The following is a 15,746-nucleotide window of genomic DNA, read 5'->3' on the forward strand; positions in this document are numbered from 1 at the left end:
TAGGTGTTTTGTTTGGTTTTTGAATGAATTTTTAATGAATGAATTTTCATTTTTGGCTGAACTATCTCTTCAAGGTCAAGATCTCAGGCTAGAATGCCAATTAATGAGACCTTTATTCACTAACACAGCAAGAAGAAAAAAAGGCTGAGCTTTGCTCAACGGTCACACTTTCCATTACAGGTGACACCTCACATCGAGGCCCTCCCAACCTGCCAGAAAAAGCAGCAGGACGCCCACATAAAGTCTTCTTCTAGTCTAGCCCTGGGCAAATCAAAGCTCTAGCTTTTTTTACACACAGGCCACAAGCACTCTGAGGGCAGCCGCAGACTCACAGAGGGGTCCTCGGTATGACAGCAGCAGTGAGGGCGAGCGGCCAGAACCTTCCGTCTTCCCTTTTGATGTTCGGAGACGAGCGAGTTTCAGGCGCCCGCCAAAACTGCTTGCATCATCACATTCCACCCTGCCACAAAAAACACGCCTCTTCTCTGGAAACCGCACGATCAATTATCAAGCCCGTGTGGAAAAGTCTTCTTTAAAGCCCGCGCTTTCATGAATCAGACAGCGTTGATGCGGAGATGAAAAAGAGCTTTACTAATTAGGTCGTGGATGCTGAGATTTACGACCCACGTAGCTGCATCCTGCTCGAAGTAGGAGCCATCCAAACTCCCGTCTCTGCTGACTGTCAGCTTATTTGCTCTCTTTATAGCCGCTTCTGCTGACGGATATGATCATTCCTGCATTTCAATCCAATTGCCTCAAAAAAAGTGGGATTAATCACCAGCTAGACCACACAGACACAAAAAGCACACAAATCACACCACGCCACTTTGAAGACCAACAACGTCGACGAACAAGCAGGAGGCCTCTCTTTCTTAAAGCACGCTCAGTTCTGCAGATCTCATGTGATGTTTTCCCTCGAGGAGCTCCCGTGCGAGTCTTACTGAGACCCGGCGTCAGGCTCCAGAGCAAGATACGGAGACGAGAAGCCAAGGGATCATTTCTCACGAGAAGATAGGGCCTCTGCCAAATCCCTTTGACCTTTGATGTGTTTGCTCCAGAGTGGGACTCTCACACGCACACATATACGAGTTTCTAGATTCCTGCTTTCTGAAATATTTATGTCACCTCTCTTCTCTGAAACTAGAATTAACTAGTAGTGATGGTGACCTTCTCAGGGTTCCTGCACATGTTGACTAGTGACTTGCCATGACATTTCCATACATTTTATCTTATTATTTAATTACTGGATTGACATTTGATGTGAAAATTAGGACTGATTGTTATTTCCATTTTATTCCTTATAATATGGAAGCTCATTTCCACCCATAACTAAAAAATCGAAAAGTTAACGGCGACTTCTCTCACAATTCTGAATTCTCCATTTTTTCTAGCAATTTTAAGTATATATCTTGCTATTCTTACTTTCTTCCCCCTCACAATTCTGACTGAATTTCGAGAAAAGTCTAGATAAAATGTTGAGAATAAAGTCATTAAATTACGAGAAAAAAGTCACTACATTTTGAGAAAAAAGTCGAAATAAAATGTTGAGAATAAACTCATTTATTACGACAAAAAAGTCATTGTGTTTCGAGAAAAAAGTCAAGAATAAACACACTTATGTCATTCCTTTCATCTCATTGGACAAAGTCAAATAGCATCTGCAGTGGCGTAGGTTGGAGAGTAATGTGCAGGGACGTAGCGTGTGATTGACTAGGGTTCAAAACTGCCTTTAACCGAACTAGCTTTCATCCTTTTCTCATGACATAACACATTGGAAAAGAGGAAATCATTTGCTTAACGAGTTTTTAATAATAATGTATTAATTAGGTAGTTAGGTAAGTGTTACTACAGTAAATCCATTGTAAATATTGATTTGTGGATTGAAAAGTACTCTTATTGGATTGTTGTCGCAGTGTTTCTCCTGTTTTCCGCGTCAGTGTTGTTGAGAATGGCAGCATTGTTTCATCTGCTTTTAAAGGTGTTTAAATCACCGCAGAGTCTGTGGTTTGTCAAACTAGAACGCTTCACACAGCGCTGTTATTGGTTGCCTCAGCTCACCCTGCACTGTTTTAGGCAGAGCTAATAACGGTCCATGCAGCGCGTTTCACACAAGTAGCGCTGTTTTGCTTTTAGTGAGCTAAAGACAGTGCATATATGCATTATCAAATTGTATCACTCACATTTTACAGATACATCTGGCCTAAATTTAGTGCTCTCACCTTGTGTTGGCATTGTGAAACTGCATGATCGGTGGGCCACATATAATAGCCTACATTTACACTAAGTGGAAAATAGCCATTCTATTTACTATATGAAATTTATTTACAATGAAAAAGTAGCAGATCAAGATTTAAGTGTAAATAGTAGCTAATTAGATGCTATTTATACTCATAAATAGTGACAGACACTATTTGCACCTAGTATTGTTGTACATAAACAGGATGCAATAATAACAGAGTGTAAATGATTTTATTTATTAAAATTATTAAATAGATGCTGCCTTATTAGGACAACAAAGCCTCCCTAATTAATACATTATTATTAAACACTCGTTAAGCAATTGATTTCCACTTTTCCAATGTGATAAGGGATGAGAAAATTAAGAATATACAGTATATATATATATATATATATATATATATATATATATATATATATATATAGGATATTTCATTCCTGCCTATTTTTATATCCCAAAAAAATCCCTCCCTAAAGGCTTGCTGAACATGATTTGAGAAAAACAGATTTGTGGAAGTAAATATACATTACGACTTCAAACAATAAAGATGGTGAAAAATACCATGTTCATTCGACATGTGTTCATTTATTCGACAAGTAAAAAAAAGAACAAAAACAATAAGGACTTAACACAGTTTTCGAGTCCTGAAAAACACTACTTTAGAATTCCCTAATATTTCCATATTTTTCCATGACTGATGAAAGCCTGTCCATAAGGACAGCGAGTGGAGTCCTTCACAAACACTGAGCATGCACCATACGCTATACGCACCTCTCATCAGTCATGAGCTCACTCTGCACAGAGAGGGCCGCTGGGAAATGTTTATGCCTCACACGCTGCACCTGAACACAGTATCACGTTCCCCCAGAACTCGCATGCAGGGCCCCTTCAGATCCAGAGGACCATCCGCCTGACAGTCAGATCAGTAAATGACAACTCACAGAGAGGATCTCTGCAGACTGCGGTTGGGGCTCTACATTCACTAATGACATAATTGAAAGAAAGCAAATATCTGGATTATCTCACTATCACTGCAGCTGAAATTCAAGGGCGAAACAGGAGGACAAATACTCAAAGTTATGCTCTAACATACATTTTTTTTAGAAACTTGCAAGGAGATATGACAAGTAATTCAAACCAGATATGACTAAATACTGGCCAGGTCAATTTTTTTAGCCAATTTGTGATTATCAGGATTGGCTGCTAATCATAGCGCCTTGGACGATTCACAAAAATGTTGGTTTCTCTTTGTATCAATTTCAAAAATCTACCAACCTTGTCAATGTAAAATAAACCATTTCTGTTCACAGTTTTTTTGTGAACTGAGTATATATTGTGTAAAAAGATGTTAATTTCAGCAAATCATTTTGATCATTTTGTTTTTGATATACAGTATATTACGGAAGTCTGTTTCACCAAGAAATAAAAAACGAAAAGGTTATTGCATTTTTAAAAATCTAAAAATTCTGCCTTTTTTCTCACAATTTCGACAAACTTGCAATTGTGAGGTAACATCTTATAACTGTTATAACTTTTTTTTCTCAGAATTGCAACTTTGTCTCTCCATTTTCTACATATAAACTCACAACTGCAGTTAAAATCTTGATATTTATAAACTAAAAAATGCGAGAAAAAGCCTATGAGCTCGCAACTGTGAGAAATAGTCAAATTTCGGAGGAAATTTGTGTTTCTAGAGCCTTGATAAACTAAAAACTGCGAGATATAAACTCACAATTCTGAAGTCTAAATTGCGAGAAATAAATTTGCAATTGTAAGACAAAAAAGTCAGAATTGTGAGATAAAAAGTTGTAATTACCTTTTTTTCATCCTGTGTCAAAAACAGGCTTTTATAATATGAATATATTAAGGGTGGCACGATACATGTATTCGGACCGAACCGTCACGGTACAGGCATCTCGGTTCAGTGCATGAGGCCTTACAACGAATCGAGTCAATTCACCCTCAATCCAGAAGGGGGCGCATGCAGTAATGCAACGATGTTTGATAACCGTCAGCAGATGAACAGTGAATGCCGTGAGTTGCGCACTTGAAAACAAAGCCCCCTAGACAGTGACAGTGTGCTGATTCTGAACGCGCCTCTCAAATAGACTGACAAAGGAGTATACTTTGAGGCTTGCGCACTCAACTGTTTGCGAAATGGGGCTTTGTGCTCGTGTATCCTACCTCTCTCATTCGGCACAAATCAAAATATTCCATAATATTTTTATATTTGCGATGTAACGTATCTGAATGCTAAACTATTATTTATTATGTAAATTATAGGCTTTGTGCTTCGGTCGCATTCCAACGGTGGGCGTGCTGATGTTTTTTATTTTATTTTAATAAAGTACCAACTTTAGAAACGCTGGAACTGATGTGTTTTGTGTGTGTGTGTGTGAGAGAGACGCGATCACTTCAACTGTTTCCTTATACCAGCAATCAACTTTGAACACTTATCTTAATAATGCATCACTGCATAAAGGTCTGCTTTTATTTGTGTGCACTTACAATGAAAACAAAACATTGTGGTTTTATAAAATAAAAAAAACAAATAGGATGTTGCTTTCTGCCATGTGAGTTTCTGTGAACAAATTAAGCCTGTCACAAAAAATTACTGAAACTCAGCATATATAGGCTATTTCCTCTTGTTTATCTGTTAACTAAATCAAATATATTTCAAGAATTTATTCCTTGTATGTATATATGTATTGCAGATTATATACATTATATATATATATATATATATATATATATAAGTAATATAATATTTAGTATTACTACTGTACGACTCTGTTCAAAATAAAAAGAAACCGAGCATAGTAGATTTGTTGTTTTTTCCCCTGTTTTACCGAAATCGTATCAAACCATGACCTCCGAACCGAGGTACGTACCGAACCGTGACATCTGTGTACTGTGCCACCCCTAGAATATATATATATATATTTTACAGTTTACATTTATATTACATTAATTCTCACATCAATTTAGTGGCATTTATATGCTTACTGCTACTTCTGTGTGGTAACATTAGGCCTGAACACTGTCCCAGAAGACATTGTGCTTGTGTTTCATGGCCCTTTCTCAATGGAGGTTTTGTCATCCATTTGATGCACAACAAGGAACTGCACCTGAGATGGTTTGAAAGAATGGTTCATATGAACTTGCAATTTGTGTGAGAGTAATCAAGAATAACTTGCAGAAGAAAGAGAAAGAAAGAAAGATGAAAAACTACAAACAAACAGAAGACAAAATGAGTAAACAAAGAGACATGAAACAAAGGAAGGAATGAAGGATGGAAGTAAGAACAAAAAAGAAAGGAAGAAGAAAGGACAAACAAACAAGCAAAAGAAAGCCAGACATCAGCAAACAATCAAAGTTCGATTCATGTGAACTCCAAGACGGTTCACAATTTGTCAAACTGTGGTTCGGACCAAACAATCAAAGCAAGTGTGAAAACAGGCTCGGAGTCTCAGGAACACAAGGCTACAGAGCGTGAGAAGGTCTTCATCGTCCTCCTCCTCCTCTTCTCCCCAGTGGCAGCCCATCTGCCTTGCTGTGGGGTCGGTGGGAAGACAGCGGAGCTTGGCATGAGAGCACAGGACCACGTGTCTGGGATATACAATGCTGAAAATGCTTTTTCTTTCTGTCTCTCACACAAACACTCTGGAAACGTCTTCCTCTCATGGCACAAACAAGACAAACTGCGACCTCCATCTCTCTAGATGCTCATCCGCTCCACCTCAAACTCTGAATCCTCGTCCAAAAGCTTATTCAGGGAAAGTTTCTGTCATGTTTGCCAGGGGGGCACCCAGAAAACGGATCCGCAGATGAGGAAGACTCAACCATGACGTGCAAGATGAGGCAAGGATTTATGACTGGTAATTAGTATTAGCCTGCGCAAATTTCCTTGCAATGGACTGAGACAAATTACATGGACTGGAACCACGGGGCTCTCGAAAACCGATCCCACCTCACGGGTCCACCAAATCCCAGAGCTGGAACATGCCAAGAGCGGTTTGGAGCAGAAGATCGTGCACTTGTAAAACCAAAAAATGGCCACTGAAGGGTTAACGCTAGACATGGCTATCCATCAGTCTCAAAGGCTTTTCCAATCGCTCCCCCGTCCAATGAAAAAAAAAAAAGCGAGAACGCAAAGAGTAAGGGCGGCGGGGAGGGGGGCACTTCAAAGCCTTGTCATCTGGCATTGCAAAGAGCTGGTTTGAATTAACTTCAGTTCTCCTTTCTGTTTCCAAGTTCATGGTGAGAGTGCCTGGGCTTCTGGTTTTCATTAGAGCCAATTTTCTTATCTTTTTTTCTCCCTCCTTTCTTCATCCTAGGGTTGATCCCCTGCAAATGCAACGTGGCACTGGCTGGGTCTAAATAAGAAGGTGCTGCCCGTAAGGCATGCATTGTCTTGAGAGGCCCACAAAACATCGCTGAGGAGGAAACACAGCGAGCAGAGAGAAAGTAGGGGGGAAAGAGTGAGCGAAAGAGGAGGAAAAAAAAAGTCAAGAGTGAACAAGGAGGAGGCATGCATTAAGAGGGAAAGAGATAAGTGAGAAGAAAGAAGGAACACAAGACGGAAAGAAAAATACAGAAGGAACAAACAAAATGCAGACAGAATAAACAAATAAGGAAAAAATAAAGAACAAACAAACAAACAATTTTAAGAAAGACATCGAAGGAACTAATAAAATAAAGACAACAAATCACACAAAAAAAGAACAAACTAAAGAAAAAGAGAACAATAGAAGGAACAAAAAAACTAATAAAAGAACAAAACAAAAAAAGAAAAAGAATCGGAAGAAACATACAGAGCAAACAAATAAACAAAAATACAAAAAAGAATAAACAATCACAAAAACAAACAAAGAAAAAATACTGAAGAAACAATCAAACAAAAGACAGACAAAAACAAATAACAAAAAGAACAAACAATCAAAAACAAAAATAATTAATAAACAAACATACAGAATGAACAAACATACAATCAAAAGACAGAATATAAATAATCAAATAATAGATAAAGAACAAATGAACAAACAAAAACAAAATAAACAGAATAAGATAGACAGGACAAACAAAGAATAATGAAAGAAAGAACAAACAAAAATGAAAAACAGACAAAGAATGAAACGATTAACAAATAAAATAAAGGAAGATAAGACGACAAATAAATGAAGACAAAAACTAAAAATATGAAAAAAAAAACAAATAAAAGAATGACAAATGAAAGAAAGAAAAAAGAAAGAAAAAGAAAGAAAGAAATATATGAAGTGTTGTGTTCTCCCTTCTCAGTCTCGAGGGATTATTAAATCAAATACTGAGAAACGTTTGTGTGAAGTAGCTGATGACAGAAATCATGAGAGAGAGAGAGAGAGAGAGAGAGAGAGAGAGAGAGAGAGAGAGAGGGACAGAGACAGAGACAGAGAGAGCGCATCCCCTTCTGGGTGGATCGGGGTGCACACAGGACTGCTACAGCACACAGATCACTGCTGCCCATGAACACAACTCTTAGTCACTAAACATGGATTTTCCTTTGAATGAATCATGAGCAGATTTGCATGCAATTTGATTAAAATAATAGCTCAGGTGCCCCTGTAACTCAAACAGTAGAGCAATACACACATATACTGAGCTACACAGCTACTCTCATGTAGGAGGCAAACGCTGATACCAATACGGTGTGGGTCATTCCACAGCTGCAGCAGCATTTCCAACAGAATCAATTCAACTCTATAATTCTTCAATTTACTGTATTATATTAATGATTTTAACATGTTTATTGTTTTATTTTAAGGTCACACCATAGAATTGTAAAAAAAAATCTATAATAATTATTATAATAATAATAATAATAATAACAACAATATAGATTGTTTTACAATGATTATTATTAGTTTATTCTTTTACAATAATAATGATTATACATGACCAGGGGAGCAACTTCTCAATAAATTCTCACTAAAAGACAAAATTCTTTTAGTCATTTATCAGCTTTTTATCCTAAAAATTTAAAGTTGTAAAAATGAAATAACTCTAAACCAATTAAAAATATTTGTTGTAAAATTTATTATCTTTCACATTTGAAAAAAATGTATGATAACCGCTTTCATGTAATATATTTTGAATAATTTAACTTTTTACTATACTTACAAATGTCAAAGATACTTTAATTTTATTGCTATTAAGATCATTTTCTCAGATAATATAGATCATTGTCTCAGCTGTGTAATGTATGACATGCATATTTTTCTAAATTAAAATAACTGCAAATAATAATTGAAATCATGTCGCAGTTTTTTCAATAGAAATCATGTGCATCGCAGTTTGACTCTTTGCAATCTAAAAGTGAGTGACAACATCTGTCACGACAATTATAAAATGATTTGTTTACCCTGAAACAGCAGACGTCTCTACAGGGGGATGAGAGCATTCTGGGTGGGACGAGAAGTGCAGACGCCTGGTAGCCACGGATGAATCAGTATGAATGGACCGGTAGAGTAAAGGTGTTTGCCAGGGTATGAGTACAGCGGCTGGCAACACACGTGTCTGTGAGTCATATGGAAATGTAAAGTGTCTGAAAGCGAGTCACATCCCTGCAGTCCTTATGAAGGAAGATGCACATCAAACTACAAAGCTTAAAAGCTTTTCCAACGACTGATTCTCAATAGCCGAACCGGAGCATCTTAATACGGTTGCTGATGCAGATGAGATCAGGGGGAGATCTGAGGTCAGATGCACAGATGGGTCGGACTCAGCTGGCATCGCTTAGACCCTGTGTGAGGAAGGGCCGCCAAAGGGAGGTGAAGCGAATTTATCGAAGACGTGTTGGGGAGAGATTTACAACAACAGTCGGACAGACTCAGAGCGGCCGATTGGGTCAACGAGGAGGAGGTGGTCGGTTTTTGAAAAAAAGGGACGAGCGAGGACTATGCTGTCTTATCATCGCCCTGCAGTGGGCCATATTTTACCCATCTACCTGCCGAAGCAGCCTGAACGCGTTGGGCACGGAGGCCCCTCTTCAAAGAGCGTTTCGAATCGGCCGTGCGCCCGCACCGTGAGGGAGGGGGTTATTAATAGCCCCAAACACCAATGCTAATGGGGCTCAGCTTTACTGGCTCACCATCAAAGACTCCCATCAGCCCCTGCTACAGATAAAAGGGACAGTTCAACGGATGAGCAGTGCTTATACAAATTGTTACAAGACCCCTTTCTCCAACCAATTCTCTAACAACTGCCTACAGTTCATGAAAATCCCTGTGAAAATGGGGCTTCGCCTGGGGCTTTTCACACTGTTTAGCTGTCATATGGGTGTTAGTTGAGCAATATTAAACCAGTGAGCTGGTTTGGCTGTATTTGGTTCTGCCTCTGTAGTTTTCATTTTAAAAGATCATGAAACTGACACAAAAGCAAAGAAGTATGCAGCACAATTAAAAAATACCTTCTTTTGACCACATTTTAAGGCAGCATCATGTGCATTCTTAACGGATGAGATAATACTATAATGCACTGTGACGAGCTTATTGAAAACAGGATCCAAGCCGGCAGACAATGCTAAACAATGTCAGTAATAAAATATTTAATTTAATAAATACAAAAAAAGTGCTGTTAAAATGTGTTAAATCTAATTAAAAATATATAAAAAAAATATTAATGCATTGCGAAAAGCTCAGTATAAATAACTAAACGTTACAAATAAATATAACTTAATTAATACCAAAAAGTATTATAACAATTAAAAAGCTCGTCACCCCACAGAAGAGAGGGACGGGGTGCAGAGCTCATTAGCATTTAAAGGAACATGGACTAAAACGGGTTGCTGAAAACAGAGCAGATTTTGACAGGGTAAAAAGGGCGTTGTTTTACACTACCATTGAGAAATTTTAACCAAAGTATGTTATTTATTTTTCATTAAGACCCTAAAGAATCATATCAACTTGTGGAAAATGGGCATCCAATGACCCCTTTAAGTGTATATATATATATATATATATATATATATATATATATATATATATATATATATAGCTAACATACCTTAATTTGACAAAATTAATGATGCAAAATTCAGATTAAGAACACAATCTTCTAATGCATCAGCAAAATAAGCAAAAATTCAGTGTTCAATTAACACCAAAATTGTTTCATGATCGTTTCAAATCTGCAGTTATGAGGTTTCACTTTAGAAGCAGTTGCCTATGTAGACTTGCTAGGTTTTGGAACAGAGCCTTTGCTTCTCTTTGAAATAGTTTTTAAACATCTTTCCTATCAATTTGTGTCAGGCTGAAAAATAAAAAGCTCATTGATCCAACTCATCAAACTGGAGTGATTTCCCTGCAGCTTTCAAGAGTCAGTTAGGATTCTCCTGCGTTCTCAATCATCACATCCTGTTTTGAGTCACACACTGTGGTGAAATACAGTACTTCTACTGTCTGTGAGGTCACTGGGGTTGCCCATCCAATAAAAGCACACTGCCTTGCGATAAACTCAGCCCTAAAAAGGCCACTCTCTGCCACATGTGCCCACATCAAATCTCTGACTGTGCAGCTGCTGGTAATATAAATAGGCTGAGGGAGTATAATAACTATACACTTAAAGAAATACATAAACACTGTAAGGCACATATGAGTGTTTAAAGGTCTACTGATTCTTTTATCAATATGGTGTCACTGCCCGACTTGGATCCACACATTTCCAAATAAAATGCAATGCTGGGTGGGAAACATGGATTCTGATCTGGCCACTAAAACACGCTGGTCTCGAACCAGGAACAAGTATCCCAGCCCCCAGTATCTGAGGGCTGGGATAATAGGATAAAGCAAACATTACTTATAGGTAATAAAGTGTTTTAAGTCAAAAACTCAGGATGGCATGATGGCAAATACTGTCAGCTCATGATGGCAAAAATATGCCGAGCTGCTTTATATATGTAAACAAAGACAATAATATGCTATGTGAAGGTTATATAGACCGGTGTTACCTGAATGCTGCCAGATAGTCTGCGTCTCCCATGGGTGGATCCAGACCTCCGGTGAAGGCCATGTTCACGTTAAAGCCCATACCTGGACCGATGCCCACCTAGAGACACAAATACAATTCCATTAAATGTGCAGTTTAGTAAACTCCCTCTAATTCCCAAAAAAGCTCTTACTGGAGCAGATGAGCAGGTATTATGAATCATGCACATCCAAACTTCCCCAGAGAAACCGCTAAATTAAGGCTGATATCACTGAGCCAATAAAGTACAAATCCCAACAATTATGACCAGAGTGAAACTGTAATGAGGTTTTATTTGAAAGCCAAATGGACTTTGACTTATACCAGAATTTTGGGCTAAAACGGAGTCAATTAAATTTCAATCCCCTCATTATTGCAGAGGCAGGAGCTGACTTACCGGATTAATGATAATGAGCATTAATTATAACTGAGAGAAATTGGAGTCAAATAAAGGGAAAAGAAGAACACAACTGTCTTTTGCTCTGCTCATGTCAGCTTGATGTGAGATATATGAGATATTCAGAATATACAGTGAGGTCCAAAAGTCTTGGACCACCAGTGAAAATGCTTTTAGTTTAAATCTTTTAATTAAAAGAAAATCACATGCATACCAATTCAAGTAAAAATCCTGTATAAAACCTGACAATTTTCAATGGAAGAAAGAACAAAAGACTGAAATAATGCAGAAAAAGTCTGAAATCTTAGAAATAGCACGAAATATTAAACATTTGTTTTCCTATTTTTCGTAGTTTTACATTTTTCAATGTTTATTTTTTTTTTAAACTTCTCCTGCACATTATTAACAAAGATTTTTATTTTCATTTCAAATTAAAGCTGTTCTTGGTATTCAACAATGAATCCTGAAACAAATTAACAAAAAAAAAACAAAGTTTGCACAAAAATATTAAGTAGTGCAACCATTTTCCACACTGATGATAAGTAATGTTTTTGAGCATCAAATCAGCATATAAAAATTAATTCTGAAGGATCATGTGACACTGAAGACTAGAGTAATGATGCTGAAAATTCAGCTTTGCATCACAGAAATAAATGACATTGTAATAAATGAAGAGTTCATTTGCAAAAACAGATAACTCCGTTTTTCCTGTTTTTTCATTATGCATTCCAGTTAATCTCAATCAAACTGCAGTTGGGTTATTTTGATTAAGTTATAAAATAACTAAGAAAATAAAGCTAACTAACACAATAAAACACAATAAAAACATAGTAACAATGAATGCTTCATATATTCAAATAGAAAACAGTTATTTAAAATGGTAAAAATATTTCTAAATTATTCCTATTTTTGATCAAATAATCTTGTCTTGTTGATAAATTGTCTTTAAAAAAAAAAAAAAAAAATTAAAAAAATTAAACTTTTGAATAGTAGTGTATATCAAATCCTGTCAAATTGTTCATGAAACCCACCTCATCAGGGGCTCCGCTGCCAGGGAAGAAGTTCCCATCATCGTAGCGATGAAGAGACAGGTACAGGACATTAGGGTCACTGTAGAAGGCCTGTTGAGTCCCATTTCCATGGTGAACATCCTAAAACACAACAGTACATTCACGTGTCATCTGTTTGTTCTAGTGAGCATTAATCTAGTAAAAACGGCACAAAACAGTAATATTTGGTTAAACAATGTAAAAGTCAGATGCTGTAAAAAGACATGTCGTCTCTCACATTGGAATGAAAAGCGTGTAAAAATCTATTCTGAGTCGTCTGAGATGCAGGAGGGCCTTTTAAGAGAGCTGTATTCTTTAGTTCATTTCTTTTCATGTCTGCCACTACATCACGGTCAGCTTCCATGCATACGGCAGGTCTATCAGAAGAGCCATGTGACAGACAGGAGGAAATGAAAGCCATTTTAAAAGGCATCCAGAAACCCTAATGACCCCAGCAGAGCCCTGCCCTGACGCCACACGTCTTCCTGCGCATGTGGACCCATTTCAGGCTACCGCTGGCCCAGCATCAGACAGACACCGTCCCACATGCCATAAACTATTTTATTGCTTATATTTTTATTTTAATATTTCATTTATAAAAAGAATTAGTAAGTTAATAAAAATGAAATTGATGCACTTTAAAATGTAATGCATCATATATTTATAATGCCAATATAACCATATTCTAATATAACTAGTGTAATATTTTATGATAATATTTTGTATTATGTATTGTGAACGTCCTTTATAATTAATACATTTATGAAATTTAAAAAAATTATATTTTAGTTTAATAATTTATGACTTAATATTATAAATGAAACGTTCATTTTCAATAATTAATTAGTTTTTAATAATAAATACATGAATATATTTAAAATATTTAATAGATTTAAAGTTTTGTCAATTATATATTTATAATGCTAATAAAACTAGTGCAAAATGTTTAAACGTATTTTTCTGGTGTTTTATAAAGATTTAATTTATGATTAATGATTATGATTATTTATGATTTTTATTAAACATTAATATTTTACTATAAAGTAGTGCTTTCAAATCGATTAATCACATCCAAAATAAAATTGTTTACATAATATATATGTGGGTACTGTGTATATTTATAAATATACATATATATAATAATAAATATGTATGTATTATATATATATTTTTTTTTTTTCCTCCTATTTGTGTTTTCTTTTTCTGGTTGCAGTTTTTGTATTATTAATTTGATGATGCTGTTTCTTATTGTGAAGCATAATAATAATCGCATCCAAAATAAAAGTTTTTGTTTACAAAGTATATGTGTGTGTACTGTGTAGATTTATACATATACATGCATACACGTATATATTTCAGAAAAATATGTTATGTTTATATATTAAATATATAAATAAAATTGTGAAAATATTAAAATAAATATATTTTTTCACTCACTCACAGAAAACAAAAAATATGAAATTGTGATAAAAAAATTAAAGAGTTAGAAACTGCTTGGGAATCAGTTTGAAAATGAGATTATTTGGTGACTCAGTGGCACAGAAATAGGAAAGGGGACATTTATTAATAGAGAAAATATGATCTGATTGAGTGTGAACTTACCCAGTCCACAATGAGAATCTTACTGACGTTGAGTCTCTGCTGCAGGAGTTTGGCTGCAATGGCCACCGAGTTGAAATAGCAAAATCCCCTGTTATTTGTGTCAAAAACAAAAGCAGAAAACAGTGAGAGAGAACACAGTCAGCTGGTGTGTGATCTATGGTGGAGGGCCTGATCGTGTGCGTTTGTGAAGTGGACCTCCTGGCCTGATGGATTGTCTCATTTCACTGACACGATTCACCCACTGTGTCCTGGCTTGACATCAGAGCGTAAGAACAGGGCCTGGCCCGCGGCCCACGACAGAGGAACCAAACCTCAGTCTGCTCCCCAAACACGCCATCCACGGAACAATCCTTTTATTTAACCTTTCACCATAGAGACTGAGGAACACTCGTTTACTTTAACCTTTCCGTAATGAGGGAGACGCACTGGGAATAAAGATGGGAGGAGCGGCTGTGACGCTCCAGCCTTTTAGAGAGGCAAAGCTCAGCAATGAGAGGGAATTGAGTCCCCCGTTAACAATACCTGACATTAATTTGGATAAACCATCAAGCTTTAAGATAAATAAAATTGCATCCAAGTTGCAGAGCTGAGCACTGAGGACGCCGTGTACCGTGCAGAGTCTGAAGCATGCAAGAAAATCTATCTATCTATCTATCTATCTATCTATCTATCTATCTATCTATCTATCTATCTATCTATCTATCTATCTATTAATATATATATAATTGATTTGATGTTACACTTAAAAAACTCATTCTGTAAAACTTTTATTTATATTTTTAAATATTTATATAAGGTATAAATAAAACAAAAATAAAATGCTTTACAAGAAAATACTATTTCACTATATAATACTATGTCAGTAATAGTTTAAGTTGGTAATACTTACCATTTCTTTGTAATTATTTGTGACATTTTTAAGCAATTTCTGAGTGAAAATTGTTTCAACGTGACTTTTTTTTAGTGCACTGATAAACGTATTTATCCAGAAAAAATATTTGTTTGATGATTTATTTTCTTACAACTAATTCCACAATTCTTGCCATTTCTTTGTAATTATTTGCTTTCTAGGAATTATTCTTAGAAAGTATTATGAATGATTTGTTTTCTAAACTTTTAGAAAATTGTTTCAACATTATTATTATTTTTTTCAGTGCACTGATAAAAACATTCATCCAGAAAAAAGTATTTGTTTTATAATTTTTCTTACAATTACTTGGGTAACAATGTTGAATGGCTGAGGTTGACAAATGAAGTCAACATTACTAGTGTACATATTGAGAAAATCGGGCAATTTGCTTTTGCTTCTCAGCAAATTATTCAAAAGTAACAATTTAAAAGATTCTTTCATTTGGAATAGAGACAATTTTGTGTAACAAGGCTGTGACCAAAACATGTGCCAGATTATTTTAATAGTCATATTTGTAATTTTTATTTTACAGTATATAATTAAATGCAT

General features: G+C 36.0%; 1 protein-coding gene across 2 annotated transcripts in view; it reads right to left on the reverse strand.

Moving 5' to 3' along the window:
- The window catches only part of LOC306876847 (histone deacetylase 4-like), a 220,599-nt gene that overhangs the window by 32,089 nt on the left and 172,764 nt on the right, over positions 1-15,746 (reverse strand). For both annotated transcript variants that reach the window (XM_079428276.1, XM_079428277.1), the window contains 3 exons: positions 14,288-14,375; positions 12,668-12,787; positions 11,223-11,320 (listed from right to left, as the gene is read on the reverse strand). In XM_079428276.1, coding sequence (XP_079284402.1) covers positions 11,223-11,320; positions 12,668-12,787; positions 14,288-14,375 — 306 coding nt within the window. The remainder of the gene's footprint in view (positions 1-11,222; positions 11,321-12,667; positions 12,788-14,287; positions 14,376-15,746) is intronic.

Source organism: Barbus barbus (genome assembly GCF_936440315.1).
Source record: "Barbus barbus genome assembly, chromosome: 11".
NCBI classification, from domain to species: domain Eukaryota; kingdom Metazoa; phylum Chordata; class Actinopteri; order Cypriniformes; family Cyprinidae; genus Barbus; species Barbus barbus.